The 27,198-nt window shown below is 49.3% G+C and overlaps 1 protein-coding gene and 1 non-coding gene across 2 annotated transcripts; one reads left to right on the top strand and one right to left on the bottom strand.

Moving 5' to 3' along the window:
* Nucleotides 1-936: 936 nt before the first annotated feature.
* LOC122373682 lies at nt 937-27,198 on the bottom strand. Its single transcript, XM_043351986.1, has 6 exons — nt 27,127-27,198; nt 5,590-5,724; nt 5,037-5,150; nt 4,505-4,645; nt 2,111-2,195; nt 937-992 (listed from the first exon to the last, which is right to left on the bottom strand). The coding sequence occupies exons 1-6, from the start codon at nt 27,196-27,198 to the stop codon at nt 937-939; spliced, it is 603 nt and encodes a 200-aa protein (XP_043207921.1).
* Trnav-cac lies at nt 4,760-4,832 on the top strand. The gene has a single exon. It is a non-coding gene; the product is annotated as a tRNA-Val (tRNA).

The raw sequence follows: 27,198 nt of genomic DNA, 5'->3' as shown, positions 1-27,198 counted from the left end.
CAGCTTCCTATTGCCAAAGGTCGGATAGAAGTTACCCCCTTGTACGAAAAACGTTGACACCCAACACACATCAATGTGTTAAATAACGCCTCATATACGAGTTAACACCGATTAAAACACCGGCATTTGGTGTACCTAACCCCGAGGCCCTAACAATGCCTAACAGCCTATCCAGCGTTACACCGCTGGTTAACTGATAACAATCCTACCGATAACGATATTGATAACGGTCCTACCGACCACTGAAGAATCTCTGGACGACTTCAGACCCCGGCTGGCGGCAGCGTCAGACGGCGGAGAGTCAGAGTCAGAGTCGGGAGTCAGAGTCAGAGTCAGAGTCAGAGTCGCCATAGTCAGAGTCGCCGGAGACTCAGACGCCGGGGAGTCGGGAGTTAGTCAGAGTTAGAGTCAGAGTCGGAGTCAGAGTCGAGTCAGAGTCAGAGTCGCCGGGGAGTCAGACGGCGGGGAGTCAGAGTCGCCAGAGTCAGAGTCGCCGGAGAGTCAGACGCCGGGGAGTCGGGAGTTAGAGTCGAGTTAGTGTCAGAGTCGCCAGAGTCGGGAGTCAGAGTCAGAGTCGCCAGAGTCAGAGTCGCCGGGGAGTCAGACGCCGGGGAGCCGGGCCCGGCTCCTGGCGCGCTGTCGGTCCGTTCGGCAGCACCGACAGGCCAGCAGCACCACACCGGCGCAAAGAGCCACAGCCAGGTAGATGTGCAGGTGTTTGAACCGAGACGGCAGCCACAGCACCGCGTAACTCACCCGGCCCGCACGGTCTGAGGAGGGGGGACGGGGGGGGGGTCAGCCAGAGCACCGCGTAACTCACCCGGCCTGCACGGTCTGAGGAGGGAGGACGGGGGGGGGGGGGTCAGCCAGAGCACCGCGTAACTCACCCGGCCCGCACGGTCTGAGGAGGGGGGGGGGGAGCGGAGGGGGGGGGGGTCAGTGAGGGGGGGGGGTCAGCCACAGCACCGCGTAACTCACCCGGCCCGCACGGTCTGAGGAGGGGGGGGAGGTCAGCCAGAGCACCGCGTAACTCACCCGGCCCGCACGGTCTGAGGAGGGCGGGGGCGGGGGGGGGGGGGGGGGTCAGTGACGGAAGTGAGAGCAGCTCAGAGACAAGGGACCGAGTTACAGCCAGGGTCAGTTAAGGATTACTTGGTTTAAATGTCGTATTGTAGAACGACACACTAAAAACTCAACGTTATATCGGTCGTGATGTCAACTCTTCGTGTATCAATACACAAAGCAGATATTAAGCCACAGAGAACAGAACAGCGGCGATGGAGGAGCTCGGGTCGATGACCTGAGCCGATCTCATCAAAAAACGGCCACAAAGCCGGCTATCTCCACAAACAATGCCCGCGGCGCTCTGTGGAATAGCGCCGGACCTGTTGTCTCGGTATGTCTCAGTACCCAAACAATCAGCGGGGCCGGCGTACCCTCACCCGCCTCTTCACTGTGAGATAGCACTGTTTGAGTTCATAAGTGGGGCGCAAGAGAGATTAGCTGCAGAGCCTCTAAAGGCACACACTGTTGATGTTACGAGATATGGGAGATACACTTGGACAAATGTTCACAAAGACGAACTCGATGGTAACATAACTTTGGCCAGCTTATGATAGTGTCGTTATGATACAACCAACAGAGATCCAAATACCACACAGCTTACATGCAACAAACGCCTCATAACTATTATGGGGTTCCGTAAAATCCAGTAAAATCATACAAATTTAACCGACGAAGCATGCAATTCTGAGCCCCCGCCCCTCTGACCAGCCTTTTACAAATATGACCAAAACGAGTCAAACCACGCATGCGTTCTACATCCGGACAATCAGGGATAATTTTCCGGGATAACCGGGATCATTCGGTGTTTTAAGCTGACACCGTGCACAACGGACATGACAACGAGTAAAATAGCCATTAGTGAAGCAAAGGCAATCTAATAATGTGACCAATTACATCGATAGTCCCTGCAATATCAAATTATTACCGGTGATACCGGATAATTATCCCTCATTTTCCGGATGTCGAACGCACGCCACGCGTCATTCTCCGTATGGCTCTGGGGTCACGGACGCGCGGTGACGCGGCGGTTGCCATGGTTACGTACCGATGACGGCGGCTCCGTAGCCCATTGTTCTGACGCCCATCCGGTATGAACAGGTCGGTACGACAATCTCCACCGTGTTATCGTCCTGAAACACACCACCCAGGGTACAATCTTAAAACATGTCGTACTATTCTATTCACGCCAATTGGTAACATAGTGATACCAGTGTCGACAAACGGTTAGGTATCCGAGTCAATGAAATAATTTTTTGGACTGTCGACAAACGATAGATTGAAATACGTGAAAACCATTTTGCATTTGATGGCCGTTTTCTGCATATGAACTTCAGCCAGTGCTGCCATATCCATTCCAGGGCATTTATAAGATTGAGCCCAGCAGCGGTTTACGAACGTGGACCGGTGATAGGACACCCGAGGATACCACTGAGGCAACACAGCTCGGGCAGCGGTTTATATCGACAAAATACCGGGCATGTTTTGTGGAAAACCAACACAGCTGCTCAGAACTCATCAGAAAGAGTTACGAGTTAAAACAGGGGTACCCAAATCAGTCATATAAATCTGAACCTTTACACATTCGTTTTGATCGGGTTAAACCGTAATTTCTGTCCTATTAGTCCATCTTAGGACGGTAATGTGAATGACGGGCTGATGTGAGACATTGGGTTGGTTCGACCACGACTGGTGTGCTGGTAATAGCTGAGCGTCGGATATGCAGCGTATACACCTTCTGGACCGTCCCGTTGGGAATAAGACGAGCCCGGAGAGGCAGGTCAGTAGCCGCCCAGACCTCAACGGTCACTCATGAGGGGGGGGGGGGGGTGCGTCCCCCCAGGGATAATCTCTGAGCGGAATGAGTGGGTATATTATCGTCAGGGATGATGATGGGTTGTGCATGAAGAATGAGGATGAGGTGGAATGCCTCAACTTTTCCCTCTATATGTAGTATGAGAAACTTCGTCCCTCTGACTCATCCACACCGCGGTAACGGCTAGGCGCAGGAGCCGACGGGACCGCTACGCCGGACCGCCCCCCCCCCCCCCCCACCGGCTGATGGGCGCAGGGTCATCCCTTCCGCCCCGCATCGCCGAGTCGGCCGGGGGCGGAATGCGGCGGCGGCGGCGGCACGTAAACATCCGCAGGGGAGGACGGGCACGGCGAGACCCGCGGGCCGGCGCAGCAGCGCGACCAGCGGAGGGTCCGGGAGACCCCACGGCCTCCGCCGGCGCGGGTGGGCCAGGTGGGCCACCTGACACCGCCCCTGCCAGCTCAATGTTTTCTGTAATACTCGGAGGTTACTGGCCGGCCGACTCCCATCGGTCGGCGCCGCCTGCCACTGGAGGGGAACAACAACAACAACAACAGCAGCAACCCGACCTCCAGGCAGCACTCGAGGCAGGCCGCCATAGAGATATAATCTATAGAGATAGATACCCATCCCATTGTTAAAACACTTAATTTTAATCGGTTTATTGCGGTTTATTGTGCGTTTTTTAAGTTCCCTTTTCAGACAATTTAACGCTCGTGATCGATCGAAACAACATTTTTCTTTGAAGGAACATCAGAAAAATGAGTTGCTGGAAGGTCATTGACATCCAATGTGAAAACTATTGGAGCTAAGCCGTGCCCTGTTTCGCTCCTGGAAACTTCTTCGAGGAAAGAAATTAAAAAACAAAGAAGAAATCGGTAGATAGAGGTAGTGAAAGTGATGATTGCACGATGTTGATGAACATATACCTTACTTGGAAAACGCCCAATAAACGTTGGGAATTTTGACGTTAGGGCATCTCTGAATATAATGAGGCCAGAGCGGCCAGAGGGACTGCTGGCTAGGCCGAGTCGGCAGCACCGTCCACTTTCCCGGGCTGAGTCCTGCGCTGTTCTGTTCTCATCCGTTCAGCTGTATGACCTGACCTGTCCTGCGGGACTAGATTTAGCGAGCCGCGACCCAGGCAAGGCCATCAGCCGCAGGCGCGGTATATCGCCTCAGTGCCGTCGAGGTAGGACCCCTACTCTCTGCTCTCTACTGGGGCAGGCCTCGGCAATACTGTGCCAGAGACTTGTGGTTGCGTGCGCCGACCATCGAGCGCGACACAGCAACAGAATGTATGTACGAAGGTGAGGCCCAACGGGCCCTTATTGTGAATAGCCGATGGCGAGTGTAAATATTGTGTGTAAGTAATTGCTTTCGAAGCTGGCTAAGCCCGTTTTGGGTCTGAATTGAGGGGGCGAGAAGGATCGGCGAATAAGACGGCAAAGAACTCGGAACACGTAGAAAAAAAAAACTACGACTCGGGCGCTCAAACGAACGCTACAGTATATTAGACACGCCACGCTAACAAAATAAACCCAAGCCGTAATAACGATCATAAATAGATAGATCGAAACACAAAACAATAGTATATCAGAGTTGGTAAACAATCCCGGCTCTCACCTCGAGGTTGATGCTCTCGAGTGCCGGCGAGTTGAGGCCCTCCATCCTCAGACTGTGACCCGTCTCCTTCCTTCTTATACCCACAAAGGAAGTGTGCGAGTGTGCCGAGAAAATCAGGTTGATCCGGAGGCGCCTTAGGGCCTGCGGAACGGGAGAATGGTTAGCGAATATACTCTGCGTGAATCAGTGACGTCATGGTATTAAGTTTCTACCACACATGTATTTTTCCAGCATCAGGGTCGGCAAGTATTCGTTGTTTCCGTAGTGTAGTGGTTATCACGTCCGCTTCACACGCGGAAGGTCCCCGGTTCGATCCCGGGCGGGAACATTACTTTTGACAGATCAGGTCAGCTTCTCTGGCAACTTCAGAGCACGTGGAATTTTCGAGCCGCGTGCCACCACCGAACCAACCCCCAAATCAGTAGTAATCGTCCCATGACACCACCAGCAGCCTAATGCATTTTCCTTCTCACTGGCCAGATTTCTGATCCCTCTGACCCAGTATTTGACCCTTTTGGCTGACCCCTCTGACCTCGTGGTTGACCGCTGACACGGAAGCCGTCAGCGGGAAGTGGCTCAGCATGACGTTAATGCCGTCCGACAGCGGTGGCCGCGTGTGGTTCGACCGCGGCGGGATGGTGCCGATCTGAGGGGGGGGGGGGGGGGGGGGGGGTAGCGTCACAGCGGGGCGACAGCGACATACACAACCTGCAGAAGGCTTCAATGGCGTCATTACGAATAATGATAATGTTCCTATAACAGGCTACATTTGCCATTGAATAAAAAGACATGCAGATCAAAAGAAACAAAGCTGGGCAGGTTTAATCAGGTGCATTATCGCTTTGCTTTCAGTATCTTACTTTATTCATTATTCAACGTTAACCTAGTACATTAACCTAATGCTTCATCCCATCATGATTCTGAAAAATAAATACTATTTATTTTTCACGAATAGGGCCCAAAAACGACACCCAGTCCCTTCTAAGAAGTGTTTTACATAGTCAAATCAACTGACCTGCCGGCACCTTACATTCCAGCACAACCGCCCAGGCCTGGGCTCCGAGTCGTCCGAGCCCGACCCCTACCTTGTAGAACTGGACAAAGTCCACCAGGGCAGTGTCCTTTCCCCCAAACTCTGCCCGGAAGGCGGCCACCTTGTCCTGTTTGACCGGCTCCGAGCCCTCGCCGCCAATATCGTTATCCCCGGGCACAGACACCACCTGGCGGCAGAATAGAGAAACTGTAGTTACCAGCCGAACACGAGAGGGCAGCGGCAGTCCGAAAGCCGAGTACACGAGTGCGTTCGGCATCTGGAAAATGAGGGATATTTCCGGGAGCACAGTCAATTGTTTGGTATTGCAGGGGTCGTCATCCGTCCGTGCTTCTATCCTCAAGATACTGAAATCCTTCTCCTCCACGCCACAACCCTCCTCCGGGCTGGACAGGCAACTTTATCTCATGCGGGCTGCTCCCTTGGAGCGGCACCGCTGCTCCCGAGGGAGCGCACCCCGTAGCCGGGTGCAGTGAGTGCCTTGGGGCTGGGTGGCCTGTCCTCTGGACGGGCTCAGCCCCGGCGACTCACTAGGGTGCCTGCCCAGACCAATGTCTCCCCCTAATTCCTATCATCCTTCCGGCTCTGCAATGGTCTTGTCGACCGAAAGGGCCTAACCCAACAAAACAAACAAACAAACAAGCAGGGGTCGTCAATGCAATTAGTCATGTTTTTCACATTTCTATTGTTTCGCCAATGGCTCTATTACTCGTTGTTATGTCCGTCGTTCACGGTGTCAGCCTAAAACACCGATTCATCCCGGTGATCATGGAAAATTATCCCTGATTGTCTGGATGCCGAAAACACGCAACATTGTCCGAGAGTTGATATTTCTTATACAAAGCCATGCAATATACAGGTTTGCTTTCTTAGATTGGTGAGCTTACGTAAATTCAAGTGAAAAGAGTCACCGCAACAAGCAAATGTATTCCATCCCAGAACTCGGAATCCACTGAGGACCACAGCGAGTAGGACCGCAGGTTGTTTGAGCAAGCACCTTTGGAAACGCAGCAAAAACGCCCGCCGCCAAACGAGAGGATGAGCCTTGCACGTGCAGACCGGAGTCGGTGTGCTACGGACTGACGTGCACGGCACCCTATTCGCCGGTCTATAGCGGTGTGCCAAATTTGAGTGCAATCGACCCGGCCGTTTTCGAGATCTGGAAGCGTGACCCTGCACGTGCGCACGTGCAGCCTGGGCCCTAATTGACTTGTGCACGGCACTCTATTCGCCGGTTTCTAGCGATGTACCAAATTTAATCTGAATCGGCCCAGCCGTTTCCAAGATCGGGAAACGACCCCTACACGTGCGCACGTGCAGCTGCACCCCAACCGCGGCACATGAAAATACATACTTACTGACTTGTGCACGGCACCCTACTAACTAGTCTCTAGTGGTATGCCAAATTTGAGCACAGTCGGTCCAACCGTTCTTGAGATATGGAAGCGTCAGCCTGCACGTGCGCACGTGCAAACTGGGTCCCATCTGACTTGTGCACGGCACCCTACTCGCCGAGCCCTAACGGTGTGCCAACTTTGATCACAATCGGCCCAGTCGTTCTCGAGATCTGGAAGCGTCACCCTGCCCGTGCGCACGTGCAGCGGCACCCCAACCGTGACACATGGAAATGCATTGCGCGGCGGGTGCCTACAACCATGCCAAGTATCAGCGCAATCGGCAAACTAACTACAGAGTTATTAGACTTGTTACTGAACTGACTTCTTTTCGTTTTGCACGTGGCACGTGCATTAGGGGTCACCCATACGCATCGAGAGTAGCACACTACGTGTAAGAAAGGAAGGAGCTATCCCACACAAAAGACCGCGAGTGAATCGGTCCAGTGGTTGCAGAGATATAAGGTTTGTACAGGCACCCCACAGGCGGCCTACTGCTAATATTTAGCAATAATCAGTGTCGCATCCGCACACGGGAGGTATCGCCGTCACCTATTCGTATACTCTAATGTGGTTGGGTTCAAGTCACAGTCGAGCCCTGCTTTTTTACAACTTTTCTTAAAAACGGCACATCGTGCAGTGACGTTCTATACATTATTGGAAAGAGCATCGAAAGTTGTATGTTTTATTAACTTTTCACTTTGATATATCTGTAACGTAAAAAGTTATTAAGCAACAAAGACGCTCCCATTGACTTTCCATGTTAAAAATTTTCATTTTCAAACGAACTTTATTAGAAAAAACGATTTCTGCCAGCTTAACGAAGCATAACGGCATGTACTATGCTCTTTCCTTTACAAGATATAAGAGTTTGGGCGAAATCTATCTCTAAAATTTTGTACAAAGATCGAATGAAAATGTCTCTGCAAAGTCTCGACATCGCCGTCCATTGACTTAACATGGGACACAGCAAAATTCCAACTTTGACCTCGTGCAAAGACACGTTCCGAGATTCTGAGGGGTATACAGCGCACACTAGCGTGTACCCAAACGTGTTTGCCATAAAATGCTGGGAAGAAAACCACCTCTTCCTTGGCTCGTTTTCCCGCTATTGGCGATCGCGCAAAAAGTGTCCAAAACCCCGTTCACTTAACACGGGGAAAATGGAATCGCACGTGCCACGTGCCACGAGGTTTTAAGCGAGTAGCGACCGATGCCATAAGGTAGATCGCCTCCGGGAGCCTATACACTGAACTTTTTACGAAGATTGTACATTTCGTCTAGGCCCCAATCAAGATGTCTCGATTCGCTGCCAGACTTGCAAAACATAGCCCGGAGAACGACCGCTCCGGTTGTTTTTCAATAGAAAAACACAATTCTAACGAATAGTGTTTGTCTTTTCAAACAACCTGCGGTTACCAGCATCTGCGATGCTGGGCTCCGCATCGCGGGACCGCAGGTTGTTTGAGCAAGCACCTCTGTAACGCCGCAAAAACGCCCGCCGCCAAACGAGAGGATGAGCCTTGCACGTGCAGCCCGGAGCTGGTGTGTCACGAACTGACGTGCACTGCACTCTACTAACCGGTCTCTAGCGGTTTGCCAAATTTGAGTGCAATCGACCCGGCCGTTTTCGAGATCTGGAAGTGACACCCTGCACGTGCGCACGTGCAACCTGGGTCCCAATTGACTTGTGCACGGCACTCTATTCGCCGGTTTCTAGCGATGTACCAAATTTAATCTGAATCGGCCCAGCCGTTTCCAAGATCGGGAAACGACCCCTACCCGTGCGCACGTGCAGCTGCACCCCAACCGTGGCACATGAAAATACATACTAACTGACTTGTGCACGGCACACTACTAACCAGTCTCTAGCGGTATGCCAATTTTGAGCACAGTCGGCCCAGCCGTTCTTGAGATCTGGAAGCGTCAGCCTGCACGTGCGCACGTGCAAACTGGGTCCCATCTGACTTGTGCACGGCACCCTACTAGCCGATCCCTAGCGGTGTGCCAACTTTGATCACAATCGGCCCGGCCGTTCTCGAGATCTGGAAGCGTCACCCTGCCCGTGCGCACGTGCAGCTGCACCCCAAACGTGACACATGGAAATGCATTGCCGGGTGCGTGCCAACATCCATGCAAAGTACCAGCGCAATCGGCAAACTAACTACAGAGTTATTAGACTTGTTACTGAACTGACTTCTCATCGTTTTGCACGTGGCACGTGCATTAGGGGTCACCCATACGCATCGAGAATAGCGCACTACGTGTAAGAAAGGAAGAAGCTATCCCACACAAAAGACCGCGAGTGAATTGGTCAAGTAGTTGTGGAGATAGAAGCTTTGCAAGGCGCCCCCAAGGCGGCCGAATGCTAATATTTAGCAATAATCAGTGTCGCATCCGCACACGGGAGGTATCCCCGTCACCTGTTCGTATACTCTAATGTGGTTGGGTTCAAGTCACAGTCGAGCCCTGAATTTTTACAGCTTTTCTTAAAAACGGCACATCGTGCAGTGACGTCCAATGCATCAGTGGAAAGAGCATCAAAAGTTGTATATTATATTAACTTTTCACCTATACATCTTACTAAAGATAAAAGTTATAGAGAAATAAAGACGCTCCCATTGACTTTCCATGTTAAAAATTTTAAATTTCAAATTAACTTTAAAAGAAAAAATGAGTTTTGCCACCTTAACGAAGCATACCAGCAAGTACTATGCTCTTTCCTCTACAAGATATAAGAGTTTGGGCGAAATCTATCTCTAAAATTTTGTACAAAGATCGAATGAAAATGTCTCTGCAAAGTCTCGACATCGCCGTCCATTGACTTAACATGGGACACAGCAAAATTCCAACTTTGACCTCGTGCAAAGACACGTTCCGAGATTCTGAGGGGTATACAGCGCACACTAGCGTGTACCCAAACGTGTTTGCCATAAAATGCTGGGATGAAAACCACCCCTTTCTTGACTCGTTTTTCCGCCATTCCCGATGGCGCAAAAAGTGTCCAAAACCCCGTTGACTTAACACGGGGAAAATGGAATCGCACGTGCCACGTGCCACGAGGTTTTAAGCGAGTAGCGACCGGTGCCATAAGGTAGATCGCCTCCGGGAGCCCATACACTGAACTTTTTACGAAGATTGTACATTTCGTCTAGGCCCCTACCAAGTTGCCCCAATTCGCTGCCAGACTTGCAAAACATAGCCCGGAGAACGACCGCTCCGGTTGTTTTTCAATAGAAAAACACAATTCTAACGAATAGTGTTTGTCTTTTCAAACAACCTGCGGTTACTCTAAAGGTGTGCCGAATTTGAATGCAATCGGCCCAGCCGTTCCTGAGATCTGGAAGCGTCACCCTGCACGTGCGCACGTGCAACCTGGGGCCCAGCAGACCTGTGCAACACACCCTACTACGCGATCTCTAGCGGTGTGCCAAATCTGAGCACAATTGGCCCGGCCGTTCTCGAGATCTGGAAGCGTCACCCTGCACGTGCGCACGTGCAGTTGCACCCCAATCGTGGCACATGGAAATACATACTAAATGACTGCAACCTACTGATCGGTATCAAGCGTTATGCCAAATTTGAACACGATCGGTCCAGCCGTTCTCGAGATCTGGAAGCGTCACCCTGCACGTGCGCACGTGCAGTTGCACCCCTACCAAGACACATGGAAATGCATCGCCTGGAAAGTGTCTACCTCCATGCCAAGTTTTAGCGCAATCGGCCCAGTAATTACCGCGAGCTATTGCGCTTATTACAAAACAGGCACCTCTTGGCTTTGCACGTGGAACGTGCGTTAGGGGTCACCCATATGCATCGAGAGTAGCACACTATGTGAAAGAAGGGAAAAAGCTACCCCACACAAAAAACCGCACGTGTATCAGCCCAGTGGTTGCCGAGATATAAGTCGTACAAAAACGTCCCCACGGCGGCCGGCCGCTATTTGGCAGTAAAATCGTGTCGCATCCTTCTATGGGAGGTATCCCCGTCACCTGTTCGTATACTGTCTGAGCAAAGGCCATACGTTACGGTCCAAACTCCATAGTGAGGCGGACAAACGAATTTACTAGAGTTTAGCGACGAAATGATTCACTTAATTGTTAAGTAATGGGTACCATTAGGTAGACCATAAATTTTATCTAGCATCTCACCGTAGATGCAGTAAAAAGTGCTTTACTTTTCAATGTATATGTTACAGACCGTATGAAAACCCAGTCCGTTTGCAAACGGCCTGGCCCAGTTAGGCCGTTTGAAAACGGCCTGAAAAAGCCGGCCGTTTGCAAACCGCCTGAAATATCAGGCCGTATGAAAACGGCCTAGGCAGTTTGAAACGGCCTAGACAGTTTGAAAACGGCCTAGTCAGTTTTCAAACGGTCTGGCGAAGTACAACAGCCTCTGAAGATAACTTAATGGATCCAGGTTGGTCGATGATCAGGTTGCATCCATGTCAATGCTTGCGCATTCCATGCCGAATGACTCGTCTACGTCGAACATTTTCTTACTGTGCAGATGCTCGACCCGGCCGTTTTCCGACAATATTACTAATTATACAAGTTCACGGTCCGCCTGCTTACGGCCATCCAGTTCATGGAGCCTGGTGAAGCCGCTACTGGTGAAGTCTGGTGAAACGTATCACTACAAGACTCACCGATTATTTTGCGGCATAAAACGCAGGAACGCACAATGGACATCAGAGTTCACATTAGAGTCCTCACCGCGCCCGGTCGACCGCCGGCGGCTGGCCGGTGGCGTACGCCGGCAATACTTGACCATTGCGGTGGAAGGCGAAACTTTAAGTCCGGGGGAAGCCCGGGTCGACCGGGGCCCTGTTTCACCACCCGGACGGCGCGCGCGCTGGTGCGGCGTTCGTGGGCGTTCGAGACGAATTCGGCTCGACGCTTCAGCATTGCGAGGCGTCCGAGATTGTTATATTTCCACGGAAACCTAACACGCCGCTGGTATACCGTAGCTTCCAGCGCGCGCAGCGTCGTGACGGTGAAACAGGGCCCGGGCGCTGTACGGGCCGGGCCTCAGTTCTGCTTATCTCTTACTGACCAGGCCTGCATTCGGCATCCGGAAAAATCACGGAGAATTATCCGGGACTAGCGAGAATTATCGGGGATCACGAACGGTATCGCGATAACGAGACATGCTGAAGATAGGCGCTCACCAATAATTTTCCGACGGATAATATCCTAGTGACAATATTTTTCGGGATGCCGAATGCACCTCAGGATTTCATGGTGCCATGTAATATCATTAACGGTCGTGCTTCAACAAACTCAACATTGTCCAGCTATAGCTTCATGCAGACCAGATTGTTTTCAAAATGCCTAGACCGTTTGCAAACGGCCTGGTGTCTGGAAAGTTGTCATACGGTCTAGACGGTTTCCAAACGGCCTGAAATTTCAGGTGGTTTGCATACAGCCTGGAATTTCAGCCCGTATTCAAACGGCCTGACTTTTCAGACCGTTTGCATACTGACTGGGCTGTCCAGGCCGTTTGCAAACGGCCTGAATCGGGCCAGGCCTTTTGCAAACGGACTGAGTTTTCATACGGCCTGTAACATATATAAAGACTTGCTCAGCTCAATCAGTTCACTCTGTATTGGCTCAAGCCGTATCATGCGAACGCAATACAAACTAGAGCACCGACAGCGCAGCGCTCCCCAACTCACTGCTCGCCCAGTCCACCCGGGCCGCCGCCACGACGGCCCCCCGCAAGTAGGCATCCCGCACTGCACCGACAGCCGCGGGCGACCAGCTGACCGGCCACTTGACCGGCCAGCAGCCGGCGGGCGGCAAGCCGCGGATGGCCGACCCGCCGGCGCGGCGAGGGAGGGGAGGGACGCAGCTGAAAGACCCGACTACATATATATCAAAGAAACATTATATGTAATCATCGATGACGCGACATAAATCTGCTTTATTGGGGTTAGCGGTGTAGTCTGTGATGCCATCACAATGAAAATAGCCAAGTTTTGTAGAGCATCAAATTCTGATTCCATAACGACTCTCGCTAGTCCATTTTCAATTGTAAATAAGCCTTTTATTGCGATGCAAAGTCCCGAAATGGTGCCGACGGCGGCCGGTCCCCCGATGGTACCATACCATACCATAGATGGTAAACAGGTTAGTTCACATTCCCGCCGCTATGCGGGCGGCGGCGGCGCCACCTGTCCTCGTGTCCGCCTGACACCGTAACGATATAGGTCTGAGCTCAAATCTCGGTAATGTCGTGCTTTTTTACTATATTTCTCAAAAACGGCACCACGTGCAATAAAGTTGTATGTATCATTGGAAAGAGCATCAAAAGTTGTATAACCTATCAACTTTTCACTGAAATATATCTATAACGTAAAAAGTTATAAAGCAGCAAAGACGCTCCCATTGACTTTGCATGTTAAAAAAAATCTTCTTTAAACGAGCTCAAAAAGAACAAACGAATTCTGACAGCTTAACGAAGCATAACAACATGTTCTATGGTCTTTTCTCAACAAGTCCTGAAAGTTTAAACAAAATCGTATCATATAATTTTGTACAATGAGCGAATGAAAAACTCTCTGCAAAAACGCCCATTGACTTAACATGGGGAGCGAAAAAAGTTCAACTTTGACCTCGTGCAAAGACACGTTACGAAGTTCTGAGGGCTATACGGCGCACACTAGCGTGTACCCAAACGTGTTTGCCATAACATGCGTGGAAGAAAACCACCTCTTTCTTGGCTCGTTTTCCCGCTATTGGCGATCGCGCAAAAAGTGTCCAAAACCCCGTTGACTTAACATGGGGAAAATGGAATCGCACGTGCCACGTGCCACGAGGTTTTAAGCGAGTAGCGACCGGTGCCATCAGGTAGATCGCCTCCGGGAGCCCATACCCTGAAATTTTTACGAAGATTGAGCGATTCGTTTAGGCCTGACCCAAGTTGCCCCAATTCGCGGCCAGACTTGCAAAACATAGCCCGGAGAAGGACCGCTCCGGTTGTTTTTCAATAGAAAAACACAATTCTAACGAATAGTGTTTGTCTTTTCAAACAACCTGCGGTTATTCCGAGATTCTGAGGGGTATACAGCGCACACTAGCGTGTACCCAAACGTGTTTGCCATAAAATGCTGGGAAGAAAACCACCTCTTCCTTGGCTCGTTTTCCCGCTATTGGCGATCGCGCAAAAAGTGTCCAAAACCCCGTTCACTTAACACGGGGAAAATGGAATCGCACGTGCCACGTGCCACGAGGTTTTAAGCGAGTAGCGACCGATGCCATAAGGTAGATCGCCTCCGGGAGCCTATACACTGAACTTTTTACGAAGATTGTACATTTCGTCTAGGCCCCAATCAAGATGTCTCGATTCGCTGCCAGACTTGCAAAACATAGCCCGGAGAACGACCGCTCCGGTTGTTTTTCAATAGAAAAACACAATTCTAACGAATAGTGTTTGTCTTTTCAAACAACCTGCGGTTACCAGCATCTGCGATGCTGGGCTGCGCATCGCGGGACCGCAGGTTGTTTGAGCAAGCACCTTTGTAAACGCAGCAAAAACGCCCGCCGCCAAACGAGAGGATGAGCCTTGCACGTGCAGACCGGAGTCGGTGTGCTACGGACTGACGTGCACGGCACCCTATTCGCCGGTCTATAGCGGTGTGCCAAATTTGAGTGCAATCGACCCGACCGTTTTCGATATCTGGAAGCGACACCCTGCACGTGCGCACGTGCAAGCTGTGTCCAATTGCATTGTGCATGGGACCCTATTCGCCGGTCCCTAGCGGTGTACCAAATTCGAGCTCAATCGGCCCAGCCGTTTTCAAGATCTTGAAACGACCCCTCCACGTGCGCACGTGCAGTTGCATCTCAACCGTGACACATGGAAATACATACTAACTGACTTGTGCACGGCACCCTACTGATCGATCTCTAGCTGTTTGCCGAATTTGAGTGCAATCGGTCCAGCCGTTCTTGAGATCTGGAAGCGTCACCCTGCACGTGCGCACGTGCAAGATGGGTCCAAACTGACTTGCGCACGGCACCCTACTAATCGGTCTCTAGCGGTGTACCAAATTTGAACTCAATCGGCCCGGCCGTTCTCGAGATCTGGAAGCGTCACCCTGCACGTGCGCACGTGCAGTTGCACCCCAATCGTGGCACATGGAAATACATACTAAATGACTGCAACCTACTGATCGGTATCAAGCGTTATGCCAAATTTGAACACAATCGGTCCAGCCGTTCTCGAGATCTGGAAGCGTCACCCTGCACGTGCGCACGTGCAGTTGCACCCCTACCAAGACACATGGAAATGCATCGCCTGGAAAGTGTCTACCTCCATGCCAAGTTTTAGCGCAATCGGCCCAGTAATTACCGCGAGCTATTGCGCTTATTACAAAACAGGCACCTCTTGGCTTTGCACGTGGAACGTGCGTTAGGGGTCACCCATATGCATCGAGAGTAGCACACTATGTGAAAGAAGGGAAAAAGCTACCCCACACAAAAAAAACCGCACGTGTATCAGCCCAGTGGTTGCCGAGATATAAGTCGTACAAAAACGTCCCCACGGCGGCCGGCCGCTATTTAGCAGTAAAATCGTGTCGCATCCTTCTATTAGAGGTATCCCCGTCACCTGTTCGTATACTGTCTGAGCAAAGGCCATACGTTACGGTCCAAACTCCATAGTGAGGCGGACATACGAATTTACGAGAGTTTAGCGACGAAATGATTCACTTAATTGTTAAGTAATGGGTACCATTAGGTAGACCATAAATTTTATCTAGCATCTCACCGTAGATGCAGTAAAAAGTGCTTTACTTTTCAATGTATGTAAAGACTTGCTCAGCTCAATCAGTTCACTCTGTATTGGCTCAAGCCGTATCATGCGAACGCAATACAAACTAGAGCACCGACAGCGCAGCGCTCCCCAACTCACTGCTCGCCCAGTCCACCCGGGCCGCCGCACACTGGTCGGAAACGCCCTCACGAGAGGCCACGGGCGATTCCGGAGTTTCGGATTATTTTTTATATAGATCGATTTGAAATTGATCAAATTATTATACTTAGGCCAAAAAAACTAATCCGGGTGACCAAAAATAACTGTAATCAGCCCCCGAAGATGGGGTATCCCAGAACTCGGAAACTGACGCGGAGCAAGAGGTTTCTTGAGCCGGATATTCAGAGTCTTATTGCTGATAGACACCAAATTGAAATCCCACATATTATGCATCAAAATGTTCGTTATGAAGTTGCCGACTGGTCAGTGCAAAATTTTTGGTATACTTTTCCCCTAACTAAGATTTACTGTAGCTTTTTTATGACGGCTCTCCTACAGTGATTTTGGAATATAACTGCAAAGTTTAGGTAAGGAAACAACAGGTAGTCCCATCTAGTTCCACTCTGATTTTTTGTGAGATGAAGCAGGATTTAAATTTACACCAGGGCAACATAAAAGCTAACTGCGCATATTTGCGCAAAATTTGCAGGAGCCGCTCTTCCTACCCAAGTACCGCCCGCCCCGCCCCAGTTTCGGCTCGGCCGCCGCGCCCGGCTTACGCTGACCTGTGTGGCCTGCACGCATCCATGCGTAGTTGACTGGTCATTAAAAACAGATGCGCTTGAGTTTATGAATTTTGTGAAAAGCGCGTTTTATGTATGCATTTATGTATGCATTGACATCAAAAGCCTTCCACATGTTGCGTGGCGATTTCGGCTTGCATTTAAAGAGCCTTGCTATTGACAGCCATCACTCGGCTGAAGAAATTGGAAATTGAAACCTTCGTGAATATAAGACGCTGCAAATATAGGACACCTGTCACTGACGTCGGGTTACCTTGGGCCGTCTTTTTACATTAGATCACAATTCCGGTATTTAACCCTGGCCGGACCGATTGGTTTTCTATATTGACCGGGGAGGGTTGGTACAACTTCCTCGCCGTTTCGCCTCTTATAATTGAGCTAGAGCCTCGCGGAAAAAACGAGCTTGTGTGCCGTTATAAGACGCAACAATTAGGTACTACCCGATTTTAAGGTCTTAGGTCAGCCAGTGGCCTCTTAGGTCAGGTAAGTGCCACAAGGGACGGGCTCAGTTTTAGGTTAATTACTTTGCCAAAAATGGTCGCACTGCCGCGATTTTGGCATCATCGTGTTTTTCTAGCTCAGGCGCGTTGAATGCTATACTTGGTGTTCGGGTGAAGTCAACTTAGGTGTTAACCTCGGGTCAAGGTCAGGTCGGAGCCCCTCAGGTCATGAAAATGGTTGAAGGAGGTCATATCGCATATCATTCGATTCGGCAGGTCTTCCTGAGTCCAATGGTGGCTTTCCCGACTCTCTAGCTCCATTTGATCAGGAGTTATTGACGAAAAACTTATATGGCCTTAGTGACGTCATAAATGACGTCACGCAAAGTCAACAATGCTAAAGTGAAGCACTGGACCTTGCAAGGAGTGCATGAAACCATTCCCGGTGCCCGAATAGCAGCTCCCAATTTCCCTTGTTGACTTAAAGTGGTGCTAGATCCTGTATTATACTCAATTATGACGTCATAACTTAACAGATTCACGTCATATATTTAGTGCTTGACATCCAAATGATAGCTTACATATGACAGAGAAGGTATGCAAAGTTTTATGAAGTTTGCTTCACTAGTTGTGGAATAACAAGCAAAAAACGTTTGCGGAAAGGCCGCTGGCCTCTCGCTGGAGCGTTTCCGACCAGTGTGCGCCGCCACGACGGCCCCCCCCCCCCCGCAAGTAGGCATCCCGCACTGCACCGACAGCCGCGGGCGACCAGCTGACCGGCCAGCTGACCGGCCAGCAGCCGGCGGGCGGCAAGCCACGGATGGCCGACCCGCCGGCGCGGCGAGGGAGGGGAGGGACGCAGCTGAAAGACCCGACTACATATATATCAAAGAATGATACATTATATGTAATCATCGATGACGCGACATAAATCTGCTTTATTGGGTTTAGCGGTGTAGTCTGTGATGCCATCACAATGAAAATAGCCTAGTTTTGTAGAGCATCACATTCTGATTCCATAACGACTCTCGCTAGTCCATTTTCAATTGTAAATAAGCCTTTTATTGCGATGCAAAGTCCCGAAATGGTGCCGACGGCGGCCGGTCCCCCGATGGTACCATACCATAGATCAGAGGGCTGTTCACGGGCCCTGTGTGCGGTCGGACCGCACATAGCCTCCAAGCTCCGCCCACTGCGTCCCTACGTCAGCCTTCCGTCACCGCACACAGCGATCGCTGTGGCCGGTCGGGACTGGCCACAGCGGACCGTCCACCGCACGCAGCCGTGACGTCAGAACCGCCTACCCATCCCCTACCCCCACGCCTGCTGGACGCACCGCACACAGCGCACGCAGCAGTGTGCGGTGCCCGTGAACACCCCTCTGGTAAACAGGTTAGTTCACATTCCCGCCGCTATGCGGGCGGCGGCGGCGCCACCTGTCCTCGTGTCCGCCTGACACCGTAACGATATAGGTCTGAGCTCAAATCTCGGTAATGTCGTGCTTTTTTACTATATTTCTCAAAAACGGCACCACGTGCAATAAAGTTGTATATATCATTGGAAAGAGCATCAAAAGTTGTATAACCTATCAACTTTTCACTTAAATATATCTCAACTGTAAAAAGTTATTAAGCAGCAAAGACGCTCCCATTCACTTTCCATGTTAAAATTTTTCATTTTTAAACGAGCCTAAAAAGAACAAACGAATTTGCACAGCTTAAAGAAGCATAACAACATGTTCTATGGTCTTTTCTCAACAAGTCCTGAAAGTTTAAACAAAATCGTATCATATAATTTTGTACAATGAGCGAATGAAAAAGTCTCTGCAAAAACGCCCATTGACTTAACATGGGGAGCGAAAAAAGTTCAACTTTGACCTCGTGCAAAGACACGTTACGAAGTTCTGAGGGGTATACGGCGCACACTAGCGTGTACCCAAACGTGTTTGCCATAAAATGCTGGGATGAAAACCACCCCTTCCTTGGCTCGTTTTCCCGCTATTCGCGATTGCGCAAAAAGTGTCCCAAACCCCCATTGACTTACTATGGGAAAAATGGAATCGCACGTGCCACGTGCCACGAGGTTTTAAGCGAGTAGCGACCGGTGCCATCAGGTAGATCGCCTCCGGGAGCCCATACACTGAAATTTTTAAGAAAATCGAGCCACAAGTTTAGGCCTGACCCAAGTTGCCCCAATTCGCGGCCAGACATGCAAAACATAGCCCGGAGAAGGACCGCTCCGGTTGTTTTTCAATAGAAAAACACAATTCTAACGAATAGTGTTTGTCTTTTCAAACAACCTGCGGTTACCGGCATCTGCGATGCCGGGCTCCGCATCGCGGGACCGCAGGTTGTTTGAGCAAGCACCTTTGTAAACGCAGCAAAAACGCCCGCCACCAAACGAGAGAATGAGCCTTGCACGTGCAGACCGGAGTCGGTGTGCTACGGACTGACGTGCACTGCACCCTATTCGCCGGTCTATAGCGGTGTGCCAAATTTGAGTGCAATCGACCCGGTCGTTTTCGAGATCTGGAAGCGACACCCTGCACGTGCGCACGTGCAGCCTAGGCCCCAATTGACTTGTGCACGGCACTCTATTCGCCGGTTTCTAGCGGTGTACCAAATTGGAGCTCAATCAGCCCCGTCAATTTCAAGATCTGGAAGCGACCCCTACACGTGCGCTGGTGCAACTGCACCCCAACCGTGGCACATGAAAATACATACTAACTGACTTGTGCACGGCACCCTACTAACCAGTCTCTAGCGGTATGCCAAATTTCAGCAGAGTCGGCCCAGCCGTTCTTGAGATCTGGAAGCGTCAGCCTGCACGTGCGCACGTGCATAGCGGGTCCCATCTGACTTGTGCACGGCACCCTACTTACCAGCCTCTAGCGGTGTGCCAAGTTTGATCACAATCGGCCCAGCCGTTCTCGACATCTGGAAGCGTCACCCTGCCCGTGCGCACGTGCAGTTGCACCCCTACCAAGACACGTGGAAATGCATCGCCTGGAATGTGTCTACCTCCATGCCAAGTTTTAGCGCAATCGGCCCAGTAATTACCGCGAGCTATTGCACTTATTACAAAACAGGCACCTCTTGGCTTTGCACGTGGAACGTGCGTTAGGGGTCACCCATATGCATCGAGAGTAGCACACTATGTGAAAGAAGGAAAAAAGCTACCCAACACAAAAAACCGCACGTGTATCAGCCCAGTGGTTGCCGAGATATAAGTCGTACAAAAACGTCCCCACGGCGGCCGGCCGCTATTTAGCAGTAAAATCGTGTCGCATCCTTCTATGGGAGGTATCCCCGTCACCTGTTCGTATACTGTCTGAGCAAAGACCATACGTTACGGTCCAAACTCCATAGTGAGGCGGACATACGAATTTACGAGAGTTTAGCGACGAAATGATTCACTTAATTGTTAAGTAATGGGTACCATTAGGTAGACCATAAATTTTATCTAGCATCTCACCGTAGATGCAGTAAAAAGTGCTTTACTTTTCAATGTATATAAAGACTTGCTCAGCTCAATCAGTTCACTCTGTATTGGCTCAAGCCGTATCATGCGAACGCAATGCAAACTAGAGCACCGACAGCGCAGCGCTCCCCAACTCACTGCTCGCCCAGTCCACCCGGGCCGCCGCCACGACGGCCCCCCGCAAGTAGGCATCCCGCACTGCACCGACAGCCGCGGGCGACCAGCTGACCGGCCAGCTGACCGGCCAGCAGCCGGCGGGCGGCAGGGCGCGGATGGCCGACCCGCCGGCGCGGCGAGGGAGGGGAGGAACGCAGCTGAAAGACCCGACTACATATATATCAAAGAAACATTATATGTAATCATCGATGACGCGACATAAATCTGCTTTATTGGGGTTAGCGGTGTAGTCTGTGATGCCATCACAATGAAAATAGGCGCCTAGTTTTGTACAGCATCAAATTCTGATTCCATAACGACTCTCGCTAGTCCATTTTCAATTGTAAATAAGCCTTTTATTGCGATGCAAAGTCCCGAAATGGTGCCGACGGCGGCCGGTCCCCCGATGGTACCATACCATAGATGGTAAACAGGTTAGTTCACATTCCCGCCGCTATGCGGGCGGCGGCGGCGCCACCTGTCCTCGTGTCCGCCTGACACCGTAACGATATAGGTCTGAGCTCAAATCTCGGTAATGTCGTGCTTTTTTACTATATTTCTCAAAAACGGCACCACGTGCAATAAAGTTGTATATATCATTGGAAAGAGCATCAAAAGTTGTATAAAATATCAACTTTTCACTTGAATATGTCTTCAAGGTACAAAGTTATTAAGCACCAAAGACGCTCCCATTGACTTTCCATGTTAAAATTTTTCATTTTTAAAGAAGCCTAAAGACAACAAACGAATTTGCACAGCTTAAAGAAGCATAACAACATGTTCTATGGTCTTTTCTCAACAAGTCCTGAAAGTTTAAACAAAATCGTATCATATAATTTTGTACAATGAGCGAATGAAAAAGTCTCTGCAAAAACGCCCATTGACTTAACATGGGGAGCGAAAAAAGTTCAACTTTGACCTCGTGCAAAGACACGTTACGAAGTTCTGAGGGGTATACGGCGCACACTAGCGTGTACCTGAACGTGTTTGCCATAAAATGCTGGGAAGAAAACCACCTCTTCCTTGGCTCGTTTTCCCGCTATTCGCGATTGCGCAAAAAGTGTCCAAAACCCCGTTGACTTAACATGGGGAAAATGGAATCGCACGTGCCACGTGCCACGAGGTTTTAAGCGAGTAGCGACCGGTGCCAACAGGTAGATCGCCTGCGGGAGCCCATACACTGAAATTTTTAAGAAAATCGAGCCACAAGTTTAGGCCTGACCCAAGTTGCCCCAATTCGCGGCCAGACTTGCAAAACATAGCCCGGAGACGGACCGCTCCGGTTGTTTTTCAATAGAAAAACACAATTCTAACGAATAGTGTTTGTCTTTTCAAACAACCTGCGGTTACTAAATTTCTCAAAAACGGCACAACGTGCAATAACGCTCTGTATATCATTGGAAAGAGCATCAAAAGTTGTATAACCTATAAACTTTTCACTTGAATATGTCTTCAAGGTACAAAGTTATTAAGCACCAAAGACGCTCCCATTGACTTTCCATGTTAAAATTTTTCATTTTTAAAGAAGCCTAAAGACAACAAACGAATTTGCACAGCTTAAAGAAGCATAACAACATGTTCTATGGTCTTTTCTCAACAAGTCCTGAAAGTTTAAGCAAAATCGTATCATATAATTTTGTACAATGAGCGAATGAAAAAGTCTCTGCAAAAACGCCCATTGACTTAACATGGGGAGCGAAAAAAGTTCAACTTTGACCTCGTGCAAAGACACGTTACGAAGTTTTGAGGGGTATACGGCGCACACTAGCGTGTACCCAAACGTGTTTGCCATAAAATGCTGGGAAGAAAACCACCTCTTCCTTGGCTCGTTTTCCCGCCATTGGCGATCGCGCAAAAAGTGTCCAAAACCCCGTTGACTTAACATGGGGAAAATGGAATCGCACGTGCCACGTGCCACGAGGTTTTAAGCGAGTAGCGACCGGTGCCATCAGGTAGATCGCCCCCGGGAGCCCATATCCTGAAATTTTTACGAAGATTGAGCGATTCGTCTAGGCTGCGACCAAGATGTCTCGATTCGCGGCCAGACTTGCAAAACATAGCCCGGAGACGGACCGCTCCGGTTGTTTTTCAATAGAAAAACACAATTCTAACGAATAGTGTTTGTCTTTTCAAACAACCTGCGGTTACCCCAGGGGCGAAGCGATAGAAGCAAAAACATGAGTCACTAGTTCCCTCCTGTGTCTTCCCTCCTGCAGGAAAAAAATATATGTGTGATGCCCAATGTGACTGATAACTGCATAGTGCATATTATAAAGCTGGAAATATTGTACAAAGTTGTGACAACACAAGCAAACTATGCATGTCACTGCTCTTGTTATTGCTATATGAGACCTCACAAGACACAAAAATATGCATGGTAAAAAAGGGGGCAACAATTCACTTCAAATGTAGCTTGTCAAAAAAATGATCATGAATTTCACTACATCAAAAGTGAATGAAGTTAAGTGATAAACTCTGGAAAAAAAGATCAGCATAACTACATATGTCTTGTATCCAAAGCTAAAGTATGATCCTCAATGTTGCAAAAGTTGATTGGCTTTTACAATAATGAACAATACAATAACTTTGAATAAAAAAAAAACATATGGTAAACACTTCAAGGAAATCCCAAGATCCATCCAACATTTGACATGCCCTGTTTGGAATGCTGTTAAACATGCTATGATCTTCACAGAATAGGTAAAATCAACTCAAAATATTACCTTCTTTTATTCAAAATAAAATCTTCCCATGAAATTCATTATTGTCAGTGAGCTCATTCAGTCAATCAGAGACTGTGCAGAGACTTCATCATTCAAACAATCAGAGAATCAATGTGCAGAGACTAACACTTTAAAATCTAGTGACTTATCACAAACATTTTTTATGCTACAAGCTTATGCTTACTCAACACTTTTTTCATGACTCAAATATGATGGTGTTCATTTAAAGTGAAAGCATTCATCCAGCACTAAGCAGATTATTTCTAAGCTCCTTTAAGTCCCAATTTCTGCTATATTTCGCTTGGAGTCACTTCATAGTTTGAACTCAAGGTGCCTTGTGGATTTACCTCAGGTATGTAGGTAAATCCACAAGGATTTATGGGCTTTATCTCAGTTATGTAGCTGCTCCCTCAATTTAAGTTTCTCGTTAAATTTCATTGAGGCGTTGCAAGATGGGCTGTAGCCGAATTCTCTTCCCTGTTAAGCTGATGCTCATAATACCTGAACATTTTTTATTCCAATTTTTGTAGCTGTTAACAATTGGTAAAGGCCCATGTAGTATGTACCTAGACAACAATGACTTTACAGAGGAAACCCCAGGCTGTGTTTCATGGGCGCACTGCCAGCCGCTGCCAGCGCATTCCGCGTGAGCTAGCGTCAACCTCCGGTAGTGTTGTAGGCATAGGCTTGTTGATGTCTCTATGGAAGCCAAAAGCGGCTGGCAGAGTGCTGTGATACACCACCCTTATTTTTGCACAATAATGTTGTGATAACTTTTCCTGCAAAAAATATAAGGTGAATATTTTGAACTCAAGGTGCCTTGTGGATTTACCTCAGGTATGTAGGTAAATCCACAAGGATTTATGGGCTTTACCTCAGTTAAGTAGCTGCTCCCTCAATTTAAGTTTCTCGTTAAATTTCATTGAGGTGTTGCAAGATGGGCTGAAGCCGAATCCTCTTCCCTGTTAAGCTGATGCTCATAATACCTGAACATTTTTAATTCCAATTTTTATAGCTGTTAACAATTGGTAAAGGCCCATGTACCTAGACAACAATGACTTTACAGAGGAAACCCCTGGCTGTGTTTCATGGGCGCGCTGCCAGCCGCTGCCAGCTCATTCCGCGTGAGCTAGCGTCAACCTCCGGTAGTGTTGGAGGTATAGGCTTGTTGATGTCTCTATGGAAGCCATAAGCGGCTGGCAGAGTGCCGTGATACACCACCCTTATTTTTGCACAATAATGCTGTGATAACTGTTCCTGCAAAAAATATAAGGTGAAGTGAAGTAAAATCAGGTCAAACATTAATATATACCCAAAAATAGCAGTGTATGGAGCACCTACGTTCACATTACCAATAATATGATGCACAACAGGCCATAGAAAACCAGTGAATGTTGAATTGTACCCCAATTTCAATATCAATATGGCACTTGGCAATAACAGTAAAACACACCGTTTTTATCTTAAATCAACAGAGAAAACTCCTGAACATAAAAAATGATCAGAATGTATAATAAGGATAACAGTATAAATAAAAATCGACGACATCAGCACCTATCATCGCCGTTCCACATTCACCACTCCCCATTCCACGCACAGATTGTTTACCCCTTGGTTTACCCCGTGTTCGCAGTCTCCCTGACGACGGAGATTCTTTACGCCCACCGACCAATCACGTTCAAGATCAGCGGGGCTTGGCCGCAGTTCTCGAACGCCATTGGCCAGATTAAGCAGGACCTTCGTCGTCAGTGAAACTGTGAACACGGCGTTACATATTTCGCTATGGTAACAAAAGCGCCAGAATTGACTACCAGAATTGGATCCGAAGGTCAAATAGGTCACGTGACTGACAAGTTCAGATGGACAACACCTGGAAAACGGCACAACGTGCAATAACGTTCTATATATCATTGGAAAGAGCATCAAAAGTTGTATAACCTATCAACTTTTCACTTAAATATATCTCAACTGTAAAAAGTTATTAAGCAGCAAAGACGCTCCCATTCACTTTCCATGTTAAAATTTTTCATATTTAAACGAGCCTAAAAAGAACAAACGAATTTGCACAGCTTAACGAAGCATAACAACATGTTCTATGGTCTTTTCTCAACAAGTCCTGAAAGTTTAAACAAAATCGTATCATATAATTTTGTACAATGAGCGAATGAAAATGCCTCTGCAAAAACGCCCATTGACTTAACATGGGGAGCGAAAAAAGTTCAACTTTGACCTCGTGCAAAGACACGTTACGAAGTTCTGAGGGGTATACGGCGCACACTAGCGTGTACCTGAACGTGTTTGCCATAAAATGCTGGGAAGAAAACCACCTCCTTCTTGGCTCGTTTTTCCGCTATTGGCGATCGCGCAAAAAGTGTCCAAAACCCCGTTGACTTAACATGGGCAAAATGGAATCGCACGTGCCACGTGCCACGAGGTTTTAAGCGAGTAGCGACCGGTGCCATAAGGTAGATCGCCTGCGGGAGCCCATACCCTGAAATTTTTACGAAGATTGAGGGATTCGTTTAGGAGAGGCTCAACTTGCCCCAATTCGCGGCCAGACTTGCTAAACATAGCCCGGAGACGGACCGCTCCGGTTGTTTTTCAATAGAAAAACACAATTCTAACGAATAGTGTTTGTCTTTTCAAACAACCTGCGGTTACCAGCATCTGCGATGCTGGGCTCCGCATCGCGGGACCGCAGGTTGTTTGAGCAAGCACCTGTGCAACGCCGCAAAAACGCCCGCCGCCAAACGAGAGGATGAGCCTTGCACGTGCAGACGGGAGTCGGTGTGCTACCAGCATCTGCGATGCTGGGCTCCGCATCGCGGGACCGCAGGTTGTTTGAGCAAGCACCTTTGTAAGCGCAGCAAAAACGCCCGCCGCCAAACGAGAGGACGAGCATTGCACGTGCAGACCGGAGTGGGTGTGCTACAAACTGACGTGCACGGCACCCTATTTGCCGGTCTATAGCGGTGTGCCAAATTTGAGTGCAATCGGCAGCCGTTTTCGAGATCTGGAAGCTCCACTCTGCACGTGCGCACGTGCAAGCTGGGTCCCTATTGAGTTGTGCACGGCACCCTATCCGCCGGTCTCTAGCGGTGTACCAAATTTGAGCTCAATCGGCCAAGCCGTTTTCAAGATATGGAAGCGACCCCTACACGTGCGCACGTGCAGCTGCACCCCATCCGTGGCACATGAAAATACATACTAACTGACTTGTTCACAGCACCCTACTACCCAGTCTCTAGTGGTATGCCAAATTTGAGCACAGTCGGTCCAGCCAGTCTTTAGCTATGGAAGCGTCAGCCTGCACGTGCGCACGTGCAAAATGGATCCATCTGACTTGTGCACGGCACCCTACTAACCGGTCTCTAGCGGTGTACCAAATTTGAACTCAATCGGCCAGGCCGTTCTCGAGATCTGGAAGCGTCGCCCTGCACGCGCGCACGTGCAGTTGCACCCCAGCCGTAGCACATGGAAAGGCATGGCCCAGTGTGTGCCTACATCCTTGTGTAAGCGGATTTCCGCTTACATGTTATGCGAGCGGATACTGGGCCTACCAGAAGTGAAAGTGGCAACTCTAAATTCGTCCTGCGCTGCAATAATGTCCTTGGTTTGTTGTCGCGTGTTTAGTGCTATTTAGTTATGATACTGATTTGTAATGACTATTTTATTATTTGATATTGATCGGTACCAATGTTTCTTTAGTTATGTGTCATATTTCTTATCCGAAGAGTTTTAGACTTCCTGTAATGATTTCGTCCAATGATGTAGCTGCGCGCCACGCGAGAGCCAATCAGGTAACCGCTTATTCTGACCAATGAGAGAGCAGCCGAATTTCCGTTGAGCCCCCGTCGCGTCCAGAGCGGGAATTCGGTGCGCCGCGACAT

Source organism: Amphibalanus amphitrite, unplaced genomic scaffold (assembly GCF_019059575.1).
Source record: "Amphibalanus amphitrite isolate SeventyFive unplaced genomic scaffold, NRLGWU_Aamphi_draft 001534F_arrow, whole genome shotgun sequence".
Taxonomy (NCBI): Eukaryota; Metazoa; Arthropoda; class Thecostraca; order Balanomorpha; family Balanidae; genus Amphibalanus; species Amphibalanus amphitrite.
The sequence above is the reverse complement of the archived record's forward strand: the minus strand, read 5'-3'. Positions and strand labels throughout refer to the sequence as shown.

What these genes read in the sequence shown, in the direction of transcription:
- LOC122373682 (XM_043351986.1), bottom strand. Translation starts at nt 27,198, where the DNA reads ATGTCGCGGCGCACCGAATTCCCGCTCTGGACGCGACGGGGGCTCAAC. An exon ending in ATTCGGCTGCTCTCTCATTG is followed by an intron (nt 5,725 to 27,126) that starts GTCAGAATAAGC and finishes TTCTGCCGCCAG; the next exon opens with GTGGTGTCTGTGCCCGGGGA. An exon ending in ACTTTGTCCAGTTCTACAAG is followed by an intron (nt 5,151 to 5,589) that starts GTAGGGGTCGGG and finishes CCCCCCCCTCAG; the next exon opens with ATCGGCACCATCCCGCCGCG.